General features: G+C 40.5%; 1 protein-coding gene across 1 annotated transcript; it reads left to right on the top strand.

Annotated features, from left to right (window-relative positions):
- Positions 1 to 1,127: 1,127 nt before the first annotated feature.
- On the top strand, positions 1,128 to 4,597 carry taf1a (TATA box binding protein (TBP)-associated factor, RNA polymerase I, A). The gene is made up of 11 exons (XM_028397406.1): positions 1,128 to 1,321; positions 1,565 to 1,752; positions 1,907 to 2,064; positions 2,222 to 2,335; positions 2,415 to 2,613; positions 2,770 to 2,894; positions 2,982 to 3,140; positions 3,224 to 3,290; positions 3,536 to 3,659; positions 3,747 to 3,901; positions 4,034 to 4,597. The coding sequence occupies exons 2-11, from the start codon at positions 1,626 to 1,628 to the stop codon at positions 4,120 to 4,122; spliced, it is 1,317 nt and encodes a 438-aa protein (XP_028253207.1). The 5' UTR covers positions 1,128 to 1,321; positions 1,565 to 1,625; the 3' UTR covers positions 4,123 to 4,597.
- The last annotated feature ends 13,766 nt before the right edge of the window (positions 4,598 to 18,363 follow it).

Below are 18,363 nucleotides of genomic sequence, written 5' to 3'. Positions count from 1 at the left end.
TGTAACGTTATTCAAGTGTTATTCAAGTGGAAATTCGTGTTATTCAAGTGATTGTCAGTCCAAACATATAACATATACATATTACAACAATCATAATTGAATTGAATTGGCTTTAAATTCAAACTGTTGCCAAATCCTCGTTAGATAGATAGGCCAGGCTAGCACTGTCTTTGGGAAATGTGGAAATATATGGTCAAACCTGGTCAAAATATATGTTTGTTTGCACATATGGTAAAAGTGTATGGTTGCTCATAGATCGAGACCTCTGACTGAGGCCATAAAGTATTCTGATGTTTAATGGTTAGTCTAGAAACTCGAACTGCAAACCCCTTAGTTGACCCCAAAGATGGAAACACAAGCTTGCCAAAGAGACAAGATACAATCAAGGTCGTGTAGCAGGAGGACCTGTGAGAATACCCACACACACTCACATCACACACACACTCACATCAAAGACGTGAGTGGAGAACTTCAAGGTCTTTTAGTTTCGTATACGCCCTCCACCTTGTGATTATTGAATATGCATGTTTCACTGAAAAACATTACCTTTTATGCCTTTCTATGTAAATGTAACCACACCTTGTTGTGAGATTAATAAAACGAGCCTAATGCATGGGATGGACAGAATGCAAATGGTCAGCTGCAGGAGCAGATCGAGGGGTCTGTATTGAGCTGTGCATTCTCCCTTTATAAAGGCGAAACTGAAACTGATCAGTACTGGTTTTCATTCAATGTTCTGTGCATCGGGGACGGAGTCTGGGAATCCGGGGTGACCAGATCAGGTCACAACAGAAACTATAGTATTTGTTGCCAGGTCACCAAAAAATGAAAAAAACTGACATCAAACAAACAGCATACAGGCACAGATTACAAAGACAACAGCAAAATCGTATTTAGTAAAGTGCTACTGGTAATAATGTGATATGTACGATGTTTATATAAATCCTATTCGAACCTGAAATTCTGCTGAAGAAGAAGAAACACACAGGCAATCCTCTGATTGCAGAAAAGTTTCTGTTATCAATTTCTTATAAATAAAGATTACGAAGAAAAAACCTTTACCCTGGCACTTCCGGGTACAGTAGCCAATAACGTAACGTTTTCCGTCCACTTCCTGGAGCACTCCACGGAAAGCGTGGCTGCTAACAACAACACATGGGAGTCTTTATTTACCTACACAGCGTGTAATATTAATTTTAATAGTAATTCAGTGTCCGGTTAGCTACTTGGATGTTAGGTCACAGATACGGGTTAGCTGTTAACTTGTGTCGGTTAGCTACCAGTAGAAGCACCGAGCAACATTTAGTTTGCTTTGTGGGCGGTAAGTTAAGACCTGTGCTAAGTTGTACAAAAGAACAAGCATGTATATTTTAAATTGATAAAGGTGAAGTTCAAGGTGTAGCTTTGTGTCGTGTCTCAATGAAGCTAACAAGCTAGTGAGTTAGCATCAAACTACACCCCACCCTCATTTATTAACAATCATTTAACATCCATCTATGAATGCCAAAGCAGCAGCAGTCTGGAAGCTGATGACGACCCATTTTTCTTCACACTTCCATTGCAGGTGGAAGTGTGTAAAGTGACAAAAACTGTTATCTGACTGGAGAAAAACTGCTGTGTTGGTTATGGATGACTTGGAAAGAGAGCTGGGGCCACTTGTGGATTTGGAAGATGACAACAACTCATCAGATGACAACTCTACAAAAAGACAGAAAAGAAACAGCCTGTTTGTGCTTAATCCCATGTGTGCAGGTAAATTGTACAATAAGTACATGTATATGATGTTCTGATGTGTGGAACCTATTTCAACAGACTGTGGGTTTGCAAAAATTTCCATTGCTCTTAAAGGGTTAATGTTTCAAATAAAAAAAAGGGTTCACTCAGTAAAAATTCATTTTCTCCATAGAGGCATCAGGTGAAACTGGTGCCCACCAGACTCAGACAGTCTGTCTGAAGAAGATAAGAGAAGCCATGCTGCATCACAGATGGCAAGAGGCAGCAGAATATATGGCATGCTTTCCCCAGATGTTAGAAAACAGAAGCGCATCACAGCATTATAAAGAGGTTGGTATGCATAGTGTCATTATTTACCCAGAGCTCTGTAGAAAATAAAAAAAATAAATAAATACTACACTACATCATGTTCTGTGCCCTACACAATTTGAACATGCCCTTTATTTCTTCCTTAATATTAAAGCTGTCTTTGATATTTCTCATCCAGCTTCTTTGGAGAATGTGCACTGAGATCCTTCACCATTTTCCCAACTCAACAATGGAAGACTACATGAATATCTACGAACGAATGAAACACTCCGGAGTCAAACATTACCTGATGGTATGTTACATAATGGTAGCAAGCTGCAGGGCATGCTTTTTATGTATTGTTTTTTGTATGATGCTTGTTGTCTGTCTAGATTTGTCTGGAACATTCCTTCCACCTGCTGCTGCATGGTCGGATTCAAGATGCGAAGCAGCAGCTGACCGCAGCTGAAAGTTGGAGGTACGGGCACGAGTCAGCAGCTCAGCTTCACAGGAGTAAACTGATCCAGGCCTACAGGAGCTTACTGGATTATATCGTGTGGTGTGATAAAAAGGCTACAAACTCAGAAAACAGTAAGACGACACACAGCTCAACACCTAAAGCATCTATTATTTACTTGCATCAGTTACACAGGCATACTGGAAGCTCTTGTGTGATATCACACTACCACCTACAGGTTAAATTTGTTAACTACACTGAAAATATTTCCTTTCGCTGCTTCCTCTCAGATCATTTAGACTGTAATAATGATGACCAGGGTATGCATAACTACTTCAGACAAGCCTCTGTGAATCTTCAGGAGATCTTGAAAAACCCAGGCATCTGGGATCCCTTCATCCTCAGTTATGTTGATGTAAGCTATTAATTTTATTATTTTCAAATCTCGATCTTTTCTCAGGCTGGCTGACATGTGTCCTTTGCTTTATGTATACTTTTGCAGATGCTGGAGTTCTATGAGGATCATGAGGAGGCTCGAAATGTCTTGAATAACTATGCATATGACAGCAGTTTTCCCCCTAATCCCAATGCACATGTTTACCTGTATCAGTACTTAAAGCGCCATCATGCTCCAGAGAAGAAGTTAATGAAAGTGCTGAAGGTAAAACTTTATAGGTTTCAAACATTATAGGTAATACTGTACAAAAAAATGTGTCTGACACACTCCACTCCGTTATCCTGCAGATCCTTCATGTTTTAGTCCCGAGCCATGAGTTGATGTTGGAGTACAGCTCTCTCCTGCTTCATTCAGGTAAGAATAAAACTTTACTATTTGGCACATATTAAGGTGAAGAATTTAAATACATTCATATGTCTAGCGTCGTCTAATTGAGAATCAGGATCAACAGTGGAATTTTTGTGTCCATACAGACCCAAAAAAATCAATAGTCAGCCTCGTAGACTGATCATAGCCTTTACTGAGTTGCTATTTAATATTTTCAAAGATGGTTTTTCTTCCATAATATGTGCTATTCTTTGTGCATGTGTGTCTTTTAGAGAAACAAAGTGACATCGAGAAGGCTTTAGGAGTTCTTCTGGAGATGCTCGACTTTGCCTGTTGGAGGAGCAACTTGGACGTGTGGAGGAGTTTAAAGGCTGTTATCCTGAAACTTCAGATCCAGTACATATTAAATGCTTAAAAAGTTATAAGAACATTTTGGTCACCATTTTGACCTGACAGTTTATTGTATATTTGTGGTTTTAAAAGGACAGACTGGCAGAATGCCGTCGGTAAAAAGATGGCTGACAGAAAAGACTGGTGGCCTACTCTGCACTTCACCAGCTTCCACGCTAGTAAAGACTCTGTGGAGAACCCAGAGCTGTGGGAGGTGAAGGCGTCACTGACCAAAATCCTTTGTCCAGGTAAGCACATGTACTTTCAATCCCACTGATGAGTGAGATCAGTGCGCATTTATATATTTAAACACATTTTTTAAAATCAAAATGCAAGCATTTTTTATGTAGATATTCTTGTCATTTATTTTCAATTCACAGACCGAAATCTGAAGTACAGCACTGAACAGGAAACTAATGATGGAGAAAAACATCAAGCCAGTGAAACCTTAGCCAAGAAGTCTATATAAAACGTTTAAAAAATTCACCTTTTACCTTTTTACATTTGTCTTTATTGTACATTGTGGCTACTTGTCCACTGTGTGGAGCTGTTGCTCTGTGTTTGTGCAGCTGGTATCTGGAGGGTATGAGTGATTCATTCAGTGATTCATGTTGGTTTCATGGTTTCTGTAAACATTTTAATGAGTCTCAGTCTGACCTCGGACGACCTTTGACTGCAGAGTGTTTTTACGTCATTAGTGAGCATACACCACAGAAAGCCTGAAGGATTTTCTCTGTCAACTCTATTGTTGTGTCAGAAGACACCTTTAAGCTGCCTGGTGTGCTGTGAAGTGGGACAGAGCACTGACACACGATTGCTTCAGTATTTTTTTATTGAATGTGAACAGTGCCTTCGGTCAGATCATAAAAGACTCGTACCGTGTTTCTATGTGTTTTGCACAGATTGTTGTCTGCCCTTTATTTCATTAAAGCAGCTGAGAGGCTCATCGGTTCTGATGCCATTCATTAACTGTAAACATGTCATGATCCTGGGCTCACTACTGACTCCTTTGCACTGATCCATGAAATAAAGCCTCGCATCCAGCAGCATGGCAGTTTAATAAGTGAAAGTGTTTGTAATGATTCTGTTTCGGCTTGCCACAGTGTTGGCTGTGCATCTACTCACTCAGCTGTATACTGTGTGTGTGCAGTCATTACATAAACCAAAGACCCAAAGCACTTACCCAACCACAGGAGCAGCTGCAGAAGGGATCTGGGAATACATGTCGTTTGAAACATCAAAACTTAGGGAGCAGCGAGGAGGATTGAGTCAGGCACTGGTCACCGCTTTGCACTCTTGTCCTGGCTGTGACCTTTTTTTTTAAAGTGTTTTTGTTTCAAGGCTTTTGAATGTTTTAATCACTAACACAGATGTTCCCAGACAATGTACTGTTGTTGCTCTGCTGGGAGTTTGGTTGACAGTTAAGAGGTAATTCTTTATACCTAGGGATTCAGTCCTTCAAGTTCAAACCACAAAAGAAGTTTGTTGGTCAGTTAGAGTTTAGTGTTCCTCATCAGGTCATAAGCTTGATCAAAATAATTTTGTTGCCTATTGTGTGTTGCTCACCAACCATGGATGTCAGTCTGACCTCTGAGGTGGATGCAATGACCTGTTTGGGCTGATACACAATACACAGGTGTCTCTTTCAACAACTGCTGTGTGTCTGAGCAGAGGGCCATGTGAACTAAGCTCTGTCACAGTGTGTGTGATTTTAAGGTCATAGATGCCAGGTTCATAAAAGCCCCAGTTCTGTTATCTGTGTTAATATCTATTTTTATCTTTGTAAAAATACAGTATGCAAATATTATGTAGATATATACAGATACAAATAAATGACCTCTACTGATGACACGGTAATAATGCTCTGATCTGCCCACTGAGGAGACATTTTCATACTAATAACTCAGGATGTGATGCGTCATTTTTCACTATTGGTGAAGCATAGTGAAAGAGGGAGGAAGGGGACAAAACCTGAGAGGGTATTTTATTATATGTAAATATGTAAATGAATCGTCAACATTTTTATTATTATCAGAAAATCACAAATGTATCTTTAGTCATCATATAGATGAGATGTTATATTGGAACATTTGAGGAATTTAATGTATAATGTGCCCAGCTGAAATTCAGACCATGATGATCAAACATCACTCAGTACACCTTTGCTCAGTGGTGGCTGATGTGCGTACACGAACACACATTTGCTTCCACAGCCTGGGATTATAAAGGCAGATGGAGGGAGTGCATCCACTGATTCCACCCGCTTGATCAGCTCTCAGTGCAGGTGAAGCAATGATGTATGTTCATCTTGGAGTGTACCCCAAGGCCGCTGAGACAAGCTGTACTGTAAAATCTATCAGGTTAAAAAAAAGAATCCTGTCTCTGTAGGCTCATCTGACGACTCTAACAGGCCCTTTAAAAGCCTTGCCTAGCTCAGGGAGAAATTTACTGACGTCTTCAGCGTAACCCCACTGTGAACTGACAGGCATAATAATTGTTTGTGTAATCAATCATGTGTGCAGGTTGCAGACTCAATCTATTTGCTGTCGAGACAAAAACACACAAATTGTGTCGAGAGAGAGTTGTTTTAATTTTATGCCTGATGTAGAGAGGCCGTAGATGTTGCTCTGTTGTGTGTGTTTGACATTAATTAAGTTTTCCCATCTCTTAGAGCCGTGCTCTCCTCACGCTGCAGTTGGTGACTCAGGGTCTCGCTTGGCTGGTCTGCAGAGCTCTGAGGATTTGTAACCTAAAATCCAGACTTTCACAGTGACAGTGTAACATCTCAGTAACTCTGCACAGACATTTGAAGTCTGGGTTTGAGAGCAGAGGGGGAGAAAAAAAAAGAAGGGAGCGAGATAATTCGGCCATGCAATTTGGACTTAACATACTGATGTGTTCACCAGTGCTGCATGCCACAAGCAAAGAGGGGAGATAAAAAGTCAGAGCTGCAGTTCAAAACATGACTGAAGATCAAACTAAGACATAAAAGGGAAATAAAAATCAACTTATGATTGAAAATCTTACAAGTTGGCTTTCATTTTCATTATAATTATTGGCTTCAGAGCAGAATGGCCACTCAGCATATAATGGGTGTATTCCAAACCAATGAAGGCCTGTTTGAACAGCATGATAACAAAAGGCTTTTGACACACTAACAATGCAGGCGAGAGCTAAGACAAAATTGCTCGAGGGGAGTCAAGCCTGGTGGAACTTCAGGGAGAGGGGAAAAAAAAAAAAGATTCCCAAAATATCCTCCCCGTTCTGTCTGTGAAGTTGAAAGTGACAACTGCAATACCTTTGTTCTCGGAGTGCAGCTGCAAAAATAGCTTTCAATAATGTATTAGGAGAATAAAGACTGTGAGCTGATTTCTGGGGAGACGGCGCTCAGCTCTGTGTGTGCCAAGACCAGGAGCTTTCTCTGCTGTGCAGCAACTGTGAGAACAGATCAGGCTGAACACAACTGATCCTCCTGACTTCTAAGATTGCTCTACTTATCCAGCTTGGAATAAAATCTGGCCTATCCAGCTTATTCCTCCACATTTGCTTAGCGCCCGATCTCTTACGTCTTCACTGGACAATCACTAAAACAGGATAAACACTCAGGAAGCTCCGTCAGCAGAACAGCAATGTAATGACTCCAAAAAATGCAAAGTGCCTTGGTCAACAGAGCGTTCACCTGAGGCTACCAAGGTAGAGTTTCTTGTTTGCCTTAGTGTGATAAGTGGCAGCCCAAATGCTGTGCCTCTCCTTCAAGCTCTGTGGAGGTCGAACAACCGGAGCACAAGTGGGGAAAAAACCCTCAGAGTGATCAGAAATGTAAAGAAGGGAGAACAACAAGGGAATTATTAAAATATGGAGCACAGCAGTGACAGTACATCTGCTGCATATGGATCTATATTTCATGTATTCTACAAAGGCAAGTGACACATCACTGTCATGTGTTCACTGGCTGTTGTTTCTTTTGATGTTTGTGATCAAACAGTCACATGACCTTTTCATTCTTCTTCCAAACCTCACACCTCTGGGTTTGTCTGGACTTAAGGTCATGACACACACCTCCTTGATTTTGCTGCTTTTTTGTTATTAGTCAGCAACAGTGGTAGAAAATGACACAGTGTTGTGACTGAAGAGACCAGAGGCCAGCTGAGTGACACTGTGAGTTAACATTCCCTTTTGGAATCACACATTGGGTGCAGAATGTACATGCTAGTCAGTTGTAGGCTGCAGTGATGCCACTGTGGGCCTTATTTTCCACTACGTCTGTGATGCCTTTAAGAGTCTGGAGGTGTACCAGCAGCTCCAAACACAAGCTTAACATATCTGCACACAATGTTGAGCATCAGTTAATATCTGTGGGTCTTGCTTGTCAGACTAGCTGAACAGTTACTTTTCAATGTGGCAAGAGAGGCCAGAAGTTACATGGTAATAGGTCATTGATTGTTGTCCATACAATGCCAATAAAAAAAGATTGTTGTACAGAGACTGTTTCCTTGCAGCCTCTTTTTCCTGAGGGTTGTATTGATGAACACGAACTGCAAACAAATTTACAACTAGCATAGTCAGCATAAAAAAATAACACTTAAGCGACTAACTTCAATCTGGTGCTGGATTAAAGCCTCCATCCGTCTTTTTTTAAGAATCACTGCAAACCTGCTGCTGTCTGGACCCCAAACTGTGCTGCTGGTGAGCCATAGAAGACATTCTTCATTCGGACTCCTCAGTCATGACGAGAACACTCAACCTGACCACACTACAATCAGCCCATTTCTCATAGCAGCAGCATTTGGACACATCAATGCAGAAAAAGCACAGGTCTAGACATTAAAATGAATACCAGCCCCTTTTTCATCCAGCTGCTGCAGTTCCAGGGTCCCAATATTGTTTGTGCTGACTCATTGTTTTGGCTTACTGGAACACTTTAGTGTTGTTAATGCCATTGTGCTGTTCCTACCTTGACAAAAAGGTATTTTTTTTTCTTTTCTGTTCACTTTTATTTATCTGTTTAAATGTTTGAACCATGTTGTATCTCTTCATATATACATACACATTCACTATTATAGCCCACTCCTGTAGGGGGCAGTCCAGCTACCTGCAGTACACTGCCAGTGTGTTAGAGTTCTCTTTGTCCTATAACATTTTTATTTTGAAGAGTCTGAATGTGTGAATTAACATGTACTCCACATGTGGGCTTTCTTTTGAGAGCATTCACATGATGTAATCTTTTAATTTAAGCCCCTTCTTCTCCTATGATGAGTGTTGTGACTACACAGGCTCTGGTTTTTAGTAAACATGTAATCTGAGATTTTCACCTCTCATTCTGTTTCCCTTTCAAATATGAAGAACACATAATAGATATTTATTCTACACGAGAGTTGATATCATCAAGGTGATATCATTCACCAGCACACACACCCACACACACACACCCACAAACACACACACCTTAATCAAGGCAGCACTGTGAGGCATATTTGAGTCTTTGAAACTCTACAGGTGAAATACCAGGTAAGTTGGTGCAATTCTTTGAAATGAACAGCAGCCTGTGACACAAATGACTCATGTATGTGTATATGTGCCCACTGACTCATGCTGTCTCCACTCATCTGTAATTCTGTGTAAGTACAATGAGCAACAAAGTTCAACCTGACCCAGAGAGGCCTTGTTCGACAGTGCACATCGCATGTGTTGAGGGGGACTGTGTGGTTGGAAAACACAACAGAGACATTTTAAATGAATGTGGGAGCTTCAGAGCGTGGCTCTGTCTGCCTGTCTGTCTCTACACTTCCGCCTTTACTCATCCTTCTTTCAACCAGTACTTCCTCTCACCCCCTCCATGTCTGGATGGCTGTTAGTGGTGATAATGTGAACTTTTCCATATTATGTAACTTTGACAACAGATATAAAGGGCAACAGGTTATTTTTGTATTAATGGAAAAAAGCTTTTTAAAAGCAATCTGTGGGAAACATAAAGCTGATCAGGCATGTGTTATATCTGTATTTTGAGTAGAGACTGTCTATAAAGATGGGTGATCTGTAGTTTAAATATAACAGAAATGGCTGCTTCTAGCTATCTTGTTGTCTAGCAAGCCAACAACATATCAACTGCTTTTCCTCTTTGTTTTGCCTGCACTGGGATTTTAGCACCATTGTAGCAGCTCCTCCTTCATTCCTGCTCTCCAGTGTTTGCTATCTGGGCTATAAATTGGACCAAGATGATGACACAGTAACAGTTTCAAATACTATGTGTACTATAAAATAGAAGTTAACCTTCTAAAAAAGCAGTAGCATAAATGATGAAGCCAAATCCAGATTGGATAGGGAGTGTCTGTGAACATTAACTCTGACCAGCTTTCCCGTCCCTGCTGAAGAAAAGCATCCCCACAGCATGATGCTGCCACCGCCATGTTTCACATTGGGGATGGTGTGTTCAGGGTGATGAGCAGTGTTACTTTTCCACCACACATAGAAGTTTGCATTTAGGCCAAAGTCTCGTCAGAGCAGCTTCTTCCTCATGTTTGCTGTGTCCCCTACATGGCTTGTGGCTAACTGCAAATGGGACTTCTTATTGGAATATTTTTTTATAACCTAACCCTGCTTTAAACATCTCCTCAACTTTATCCCTGACCTGTCTCCGAGTTCCTCAGTCTTCATGATGCTGTTTGTTCACACAGTGTTCTCTAACAAACCACTGAGGCCTTCACAGAACAGCTGTATTTATACTGAGACTACATTACACACAGGTGGACTCTATTAACCTATAAGGCGACGTCTGAAGGCGATTGATTGCACTGCATTTTATTTAGGGTATCAGAGTACAGGGGGCTGAATACCAATGCACACCACACTTTTCAGATGTGCATCATTTTCATCACATAAAATCTCAATAGGAGGAGAAGATTGTATAATAAAAAAGGAACCAAATATATTGTTGGTTTTTGTCTTCTTGTTTTCAACTAATATTAGCAGTTAATGTACATTATCAGCCAATAAATAGCCAATATTGGTGCGGTCATTTCACTGCAACCCCCACTAAATCTGTCTGCTTGTAAATGTTCATTGACTGACCTCATTTAAAAAGTGTGTGCTTTTGCTTTTGTATTCAAAAAGCTGTGATGGTGTATTACAAGCTGACATTTCGTTGCTGGCCTTTTTCTATGCTGGCCTTTAAATTTGCTGTTTGTGTGTCTTTGTCCTGTGTTTAACTGTGTGTTAGGTCAGATTAACAAATGGTAAGGCCGGTGGCAGGCTGAATAACAGCATTAACCAGGGGACAATGGGAGTGTGGGACTAAGCCCTTTCACAACCTGTCTGACAGCTTGTTGCGTTGATGTCATCCTCTGACTCAGGCCGTTACCGCTGTCACCCTGGACGATTGGGTGCATGACATCACCAAATGACACATATCACTCTACACTACTGTCTCTCCACTTTCATTTATCTGCCTGTGTCTGTCCGTCGTTTGCATACTCATCAGCTTTCCTGCATTGTGTAGGCTTCCACATTGTCAGGCTGTGAACAGGGAGGAGGAGAGCATGAACGGACTTCATTAGTTCCCCAAGTAGACTCAGACAAAAAGATGGCTTGGTCATGTGATCTGTTCCAAGGAGCATTTTTAAAGGACAATTTGAGAGACTGTATAACAATCACCTGATGCAGTGAAACTGTGATGTCTGCTTGGTGCAGGGACCAGTTTGTCGAACCTCAATGAGTACTGGGGGACAACAGGGGAATGTTTCTGGCTTTGTATGAAGAAGCAGAAGTATGGCGAGAGGTCGAGTTACAAACTGCTGCATCTTTCGTTGCATAGACAAATAGTTTGTCAGGCTAACTTCATCTTGCGTCAAAGGAAATACATCTGTGTGTGCTAAGGGTTTCAGTGGTGGCTGGTGTGTTTACATCAAGTGCTACTTTTTGGTGGAGTACTGGTTCAACTCTGTGTCACAGAATAACAAAGCGCACCTCCATGGTAATTTTCAAAGTAGGCTGCAGAAAAACAAACACTGATTGAGACAGACAGCAGTTTTCTAGGTAACAATATTTCACACAAAATAGGGTCAGACTATAATAGTAATTGCTTGAACATTATTTTTTATATATATAATATATTTTCTTGGAAGAAAAACACAAAGAATCATTCTAACTAGCAGCTTTTCCTAAGACGTTCAGCAGCTCCTCTATTATTTTGTTCAGCATTCATCATATGATGAGTGTGGACTCTGGTCATGAGCTGGTTGTCAGCTGTATGGGAGTTGGAGGGTTATTGTGACCCCATCTCTGTGTGAAAAACTCCAGAGAGAGCCTAAAAAAAGACCACAAACTCACACTCCATAAAACCGACAAGTCTCAGCTGTTAGTGGTCCCTTCTCTTTTAGCCAAGATGGAAATCATTGAGAATAGTACCAACAAACTTATTGTCCTCTTTTAGCACATCCTATATCTCCTCTTTGGCCTTCCTCTTGACCTCAGCAGGTTCATTTCCAACATCATTCTACCAATATATCCTCTATCCCTCCTCTGTACATGTCCAAACCATCTCAATCTGGCCTCTCTGACTTTGTCCTCAAAACAGCCAACCTGAGCTGTCCCTCTGATGTGCTTGTTCCTCGTTACTCCCAAAGAGAAACTCATCATCTTCATCTCATCTTCAGTGTCTTTTCCTCACTGCTACAGTCTATAAACCAGACAGCAGAGCTGCTCTCACCACTGTCTTGTACACCTTTCCTTTGATTCTCGCTGACACTGTCACTTTCTTCACCCACTTTAACCTGTCTACACTCATGTCTTTACCTCTTTTCCACACTCTTTCTCGTTTTGGAAAGCACTACAAAAACACTTAAAAGGTCACAAGGAGCAGGCTTTTACTGCAATTTGTCTGAAGTTAATTAGTGAACAAAACTAATTGTAAATGCATCCTCACTAATACGTCATTCTACACAGTGAAACTCAACACATCCAAGAATTAACAATGTCCAACATTTTGAGTGTTTACATCTTACTGGTTGACATCTGTTATTCAGTAGCCCACTCACATTTGCTATTCTACACACCTGGTGTCTGGTACGTTTTTCCCTGCAAATATCATCCTCACATCACACAGGAAGTGAAGCGTTTTACATTTTTGACAGCCACAACAGCTTGTGTAGAATAATACAGTGAGAATGAGGAGTTAGCATGAGCAGTATTAACAGGCGAGGTTGGAGAATAGCAAGTAGGAGAATCTTATAGTTTAACATTTACACAAAGACCTGTTAACTGTTGTCCAACTATAATTTATCTTAATTCATTTACATTGGTATTATTTCTATTCTGGATCATTTCCAAAAGCAGGGAGGCAGCTGCCAACAGAGGCCGATGCCCGGCTCCCTCTGGGACGACCACTCAGCACTATAAGAGCTTTGCTCCTACACGGCCGTGCAGCAGGTGAACCCCTGTCCTAGATACAGTTGCTATTTAGACATGATTAACAGTGAGTGTGGATAGAGTCATTGTTATTTATATTGTGTTTCTTTTGTTTCAGGGGGTCACAGGGCAGTGGGTACATTTGATAAGTCGCTCCTATTGAGGCCTAGGAGTATGGTTTATAACATCTGAAAGGCAGACTAATAAACAGACACTGACACTGAGTGATGGGTATAAATATCAGGAGATATCATCTAATAGCTCCAGTCCTATAAACCCATCCATGTGTATGATATGCTTCCATTCTGGGTTAAGGTCAGAATTAAATCGGGATCCCATTGCAGGCAATATTTGCTATTTTTGAGATAATTAGCTCAGATTTCATCAAAGCATGAGACGGACCACAGACTCATTTTACACGGGTGCATATGTGAGCAAGCGAATGTTTAAATTTTTTAACTAAACAATATTTGCCCGTTGCTAAGTGACCATGAGGATGAGTCACCCCTCTTAAGGGGAAGGGACATGTCAACCTGAATGAATAATACTGAGCAGACTAGCCCAACTCAGAGAAAATAGGGTTGTTATGAGTTCAGTGGCGGAGCTGTTATTGTTAGGTGTAAACCATACTTCTCCTGGTCATCTGTCTCAGTGGCTGGCCTCCTCTCACAGCTCACACTTAAAGGAGACGTTCAGATCAGTTCCTATTATTTTTGTGATCTGCTTTATTCAGTAGTTCTCAATGTTCAGCTGGAACTTCCCTTAGGGTTAAAATACAGTTTTGGAGGAGGTGGGTATCACAAGAAAAGTGTTATAAATGCATTTCTAAGAATACAGTATCCTTCCTAAAACACTGACAGATTAAGATTAAATCGAGAGATTTATTCAGCTTCTGATATACTTCAGCTGTAATCTTTCATAATATCTAGGTCAATCTAGATAGATTTTTTTAACTAGGGTATTTTTGTCAAGGCATTTAGATAATATTTAAATGAGCTAAATCTTTAAAAAGTAAGAGTGCAAATTAGGAACCATCACCCAAGGATTTTGTCCTAAGCAGTTGAAATGTCTGGAGAATGGACAAAAGCTATGATGTGTAAGATGTGTATATATATATATATATATATATATATAGTAGTAGTAGTTTGGAGTCACCAGGCCAGTTCTATAGCTTCTCTGATCAGCATAACAGTTCAGCTGTAACATAGTTTCACAGGAGTTTTCTAATCATAAATTAGCCTTTTTAACAGGATTAGCTAACACAACGTACCATTAGAACATAGGAGTGATGGTTGCTGGAAAGGGGCCTCTGTATACCTTCGTATATATTCCAATAAAATCAGCCTTTTCTAACTAGAACAGTCATTTACCACATTAACAATGTCTAGACTGTATGTCTGATTACTTTAATGTTATCTTCATTGAAATAAAAATCATTTTATTTTTAAAAAATAAAGACATTTCCAAGTGACCCCAAATGGCACACAATTATGTCTTTTTTGGCTACTCTTAAAAAACTTGAATCATTTGATGTTATTACATCTTCAGATATCAGATGTGAGTTGTGTGGTGTTTTAAGCATGTGATGTATCTAAAATACTTCTCATGTTTGTCTCTTGCTGTCAGTTTGTACAAAAGTTTGGACAGGAAATCGAGTTTCTATCCAGTAAATAAAAAAATAAACAAAGGCGGTGGTGGTGGTGTGACAGTGTTTCAGAGGGAGGCACCATAATGCATGGACAGACTGGGCTGCTGACAGTTTTGTGTTTAGTTTTTTTTTTCTTGGGCCCACAAAGCTTCGACAGTTTGTTTAGTGATAAACACACAGCTTTAATGTTGAACAGAGTGTTATTTAGGAAAGCTGCGTGGGTTAAGATCCTGCTAATTCAATTAAAGAGCTTAATGAAGCTATGGGACAAATTTGAATTGACAGCGTTGATCAGAACATCGAGTTTTCAAGAGGTTTGACATGTTTGGAACTGTGTATTGTTTGGTATTATGTACTAATAGGAGAGCCGCTGATAAATATGCAGAATGTGAAGAGGCATAGGTCGACAGGCTGTTGAATATTTGGCAGCGTCCCCTCTCGCTATCTCTGGACATGTTGCTTTTCAAGCTGTTGAGTCGGCAGTAAGCCCATCTGTGCCACTCTGTCTTAGAAACCATCAGCAGTGACGTTCTTCCACTTACTAACTCCTCAGCAAGAAAGGAAGACTGAAGGTAATAGCCAGATGGGGTGAACCACTGGAGGGAGAGGGCACCCTTTTGCATATTAAAGACTAAAAACAGCAATTAGTAAATAGGCCAATTTGTAATTCAAACAGTGCCTCCTGGGACCTGCTGAATGAATGTATGTATGATGACTGGTTTCCAAGGTTGCTGTGCTGCTTTGAATGTGGCACTGAGTCTGCACCTTGCTGAAGACAGGAAGCGGTTTGGGTCTTTCATCTGGGCCAGCGAATACCGCATCACGATCACTCACATTTTCCATGCCGAGCAACAACAACAAAAAAAGGGCTAAACCACTTGACTGTGTTTCACATCAAAGTTTGACATTATCTCATAACAGATACACAAAACCACACTCTGTCAAGTTTTCCACAGCCTGACATTTATAAAAGAAAGTCATCTTTATCCAGAGCAAGATCTTGTTAAAATGAGTTTTTTGTCATCCTGTTGCACATCCAGAAAGAAATAATAAAAGTCTTAAAACATCTGTAAACCTTTCCCCACACAACACTCCAAGATTACTGGGAATTATACATGTTTTTTTCCAACATTGGTGTATTTGGTCTATAATTAAAATTACGCAAATAATACTGCAAATACAAACACTCTGACACAAGACGATGGTGTCAAGTCGACAAACATGTGGTCTAATGAAACCGGCCACACAAGCAGAACTGGTTGAATTTACATAACCACTCAAGTCACGCTACATTCAGTGTTTGAATTCCCAGCAGGTCTTTTGTTCTAAGCTCCTGTTTGTCATTGAACATATCACATGTCTGCCAGTACCACTAAACAACAACACTGAGTCTTTCATGTTCTGCATATACACACTGCAGTCTGTAACGCCTTTAAAAAGGACAACAAACAGCAACAGAACAGATTGACTCCCTGATGTTATTGACTGATGGATAACAAAACACCAATATGGGCTAACACAGCTATTTCTAAACACTGTTACTAGTTATATAATAGTGCTGTGCCTGTTTAAAATAGGGACAACTGTGGCTTTAGTGAAGTCAAGTAAATCACTTATATTCATAATTGCAGCATTATAAGTTTAAAGAAAGTCACATATTGCTTGTATAAAATGGACTTCGGAGTCTTGACATGGAAAGCTTTTTCCCCTTCAGCACACAGTGAAACAGGATTCACTGAGAATCTGATCTGCTTCGATCAGCTGTGTTTGTGTATTTATAACCACACAGAGGGCTAATAATAGCAGCTATAATAGCATTCCCCACATTGTTTCAGGTTGCCAGTGAGAATAAATAAAGTGATCAGATTATATTTGGTGTTTGACGCCAGCGAGACCCCTTTTCACCGCGACGTGGAGTCCTGTTGTACGGTGCTGTTCTGTCAGCCAACTTGGCACTTGTTTAACAGTTCTCCTGCCAAAAACACCTACTTATTACCAGCACCCCCCCCTCCATCCAGCATACAGGTCACCTGTGTTGTCTTACACAGGCATGACAGTTGTGTTTAATGCTGCCTGCCACAGTCAGAGGGCTGTCACTTTTTTAAAAGAGATTGAGTAGAGGTCACATGATAATTTTAATTGAAATAAGCAAGTGAGCAAATCATCTTCTGCAGTCTGTCAGAGTGACTCACACAAGTGATACAAGTCAAAACAAAGTGACATATACAACTAATTCACATGTACACAAACATTTAAAGGGTCTGGTCTAAAAACCAACTCTATTTCATTGTCTTTTCACATGAGTCTGGTTATACTGATTCTTCTTTTTAGTGTTGTGAAACAAAGACAGACTTCACATTTCCACCCTTAAAAATGGAAACTGTGAGCGTATTTCTCCAATGTGTTGCGATGGCAGGTGAAAATTGTTAAAGTGTCAACAGGTTTCTTCGTAAAATGTAATGTTATGAATTTGTCTGTTTACCAACCCCTTACCCTGTTTTTGATGCCTAACCTTTACTGCATGAAAATGCCAGAGACCATGGAGACTCCATCCAAAAGATCCTGAGTGCTTTACCCATCCGCCTCTGTAGTAGGACTTCTGTGCCTTTATTGGTGACATAAGCCAAAACAATCATATGCTCAATACAAATGTAGAATAATGTTGACTGGCTCTCGACTAAGTCTTGATGTTTTGTGAAAGTATGAAATTTCTGCAAGGATGAAGTGCGAGCAGTGGTTGGTGTTGTTATATAGTTATTTGTTGTCTACACTCTTAAAATGAGTGTAGACACCATTTTATCTATTTCACATGGTGCCTCCTCTCATTTTAAGGCAGGCAGTGGATGGGACACAACAAATAACATGGTGCCTCCTCTCATTGATAGAACATGTCTGTGACGTGAAGCATACAAATGGTTAGCTTACACCTCTACTAAGGAAACCTATGGGTGATGACACACAGGATTCGTCCATCCTTATATACATCCTGTTCATAAACGGCCCTTTCATACTGATGTTGGAAAGGTATTCCAGGCTGTTTCTGAAACTGTTCTTACACAGAAACTGTTCTGGCTGGGATCAAACGTCCTTGCACACCTGCCCATGGACACATTCGTGGACACAGGCATGTATTATTTGTATGACTCTCCTTGGAGGAGTCGTCACGATCATGAAACTCTGTGGTTGTCTTAGAAAAATGTGTACAGGCAGCCATCTTTGGCTGAGATCTTCCCAAAGTCTGATGTTTTCCAGAGCATGTGTAGAGAACACAGAAGCTTGCACACACCATGAGACTAGGGACAGTTTATTATATATAGTATAATCACACCTGCACCGTCTGTGCCTGTACCACCTGAAGATTTACACATATATTATAAAAAAACCGACATATTAATCAGACATGAGCCGCATGTCTCAGTTATTTTTACATTCCCTTTTTTTTCTGCATCACAGAGCAGCTGTATTGTATTCATACAAAGCTCCTTGTTACTCTCCGTTTACGAGCAGCACGTGAAGGCACCATGGCTTCTTCCTCGATCCTCCTGGAGAGACTTTTGATTGGCTGCCAGTGACATCATCCCTGCTTGTACGTGAGACTGAGGGCCCTGTCCCTCCCACCGCAGGGCCGGACCTCCCTGTACCGGAGAGGATCACATTTAA

The sequence above is a fragment of the Parambassis ranga genome, chromosome 24 (genome assembly GCF_900634625.1).
Source record: "Parambassis ranga chromosome 24, fParRan2.1, whole genome shotgun sequence".
Classification (NCBI taxonomy): Eukaryota; Metazoa; Chordata; class Actinopteri; family Ambassidae; genus Parambassis; species Parambassis ranga.
This window is presented reverse-complemented; position numbering and strand designations above follow the sequence as displayed.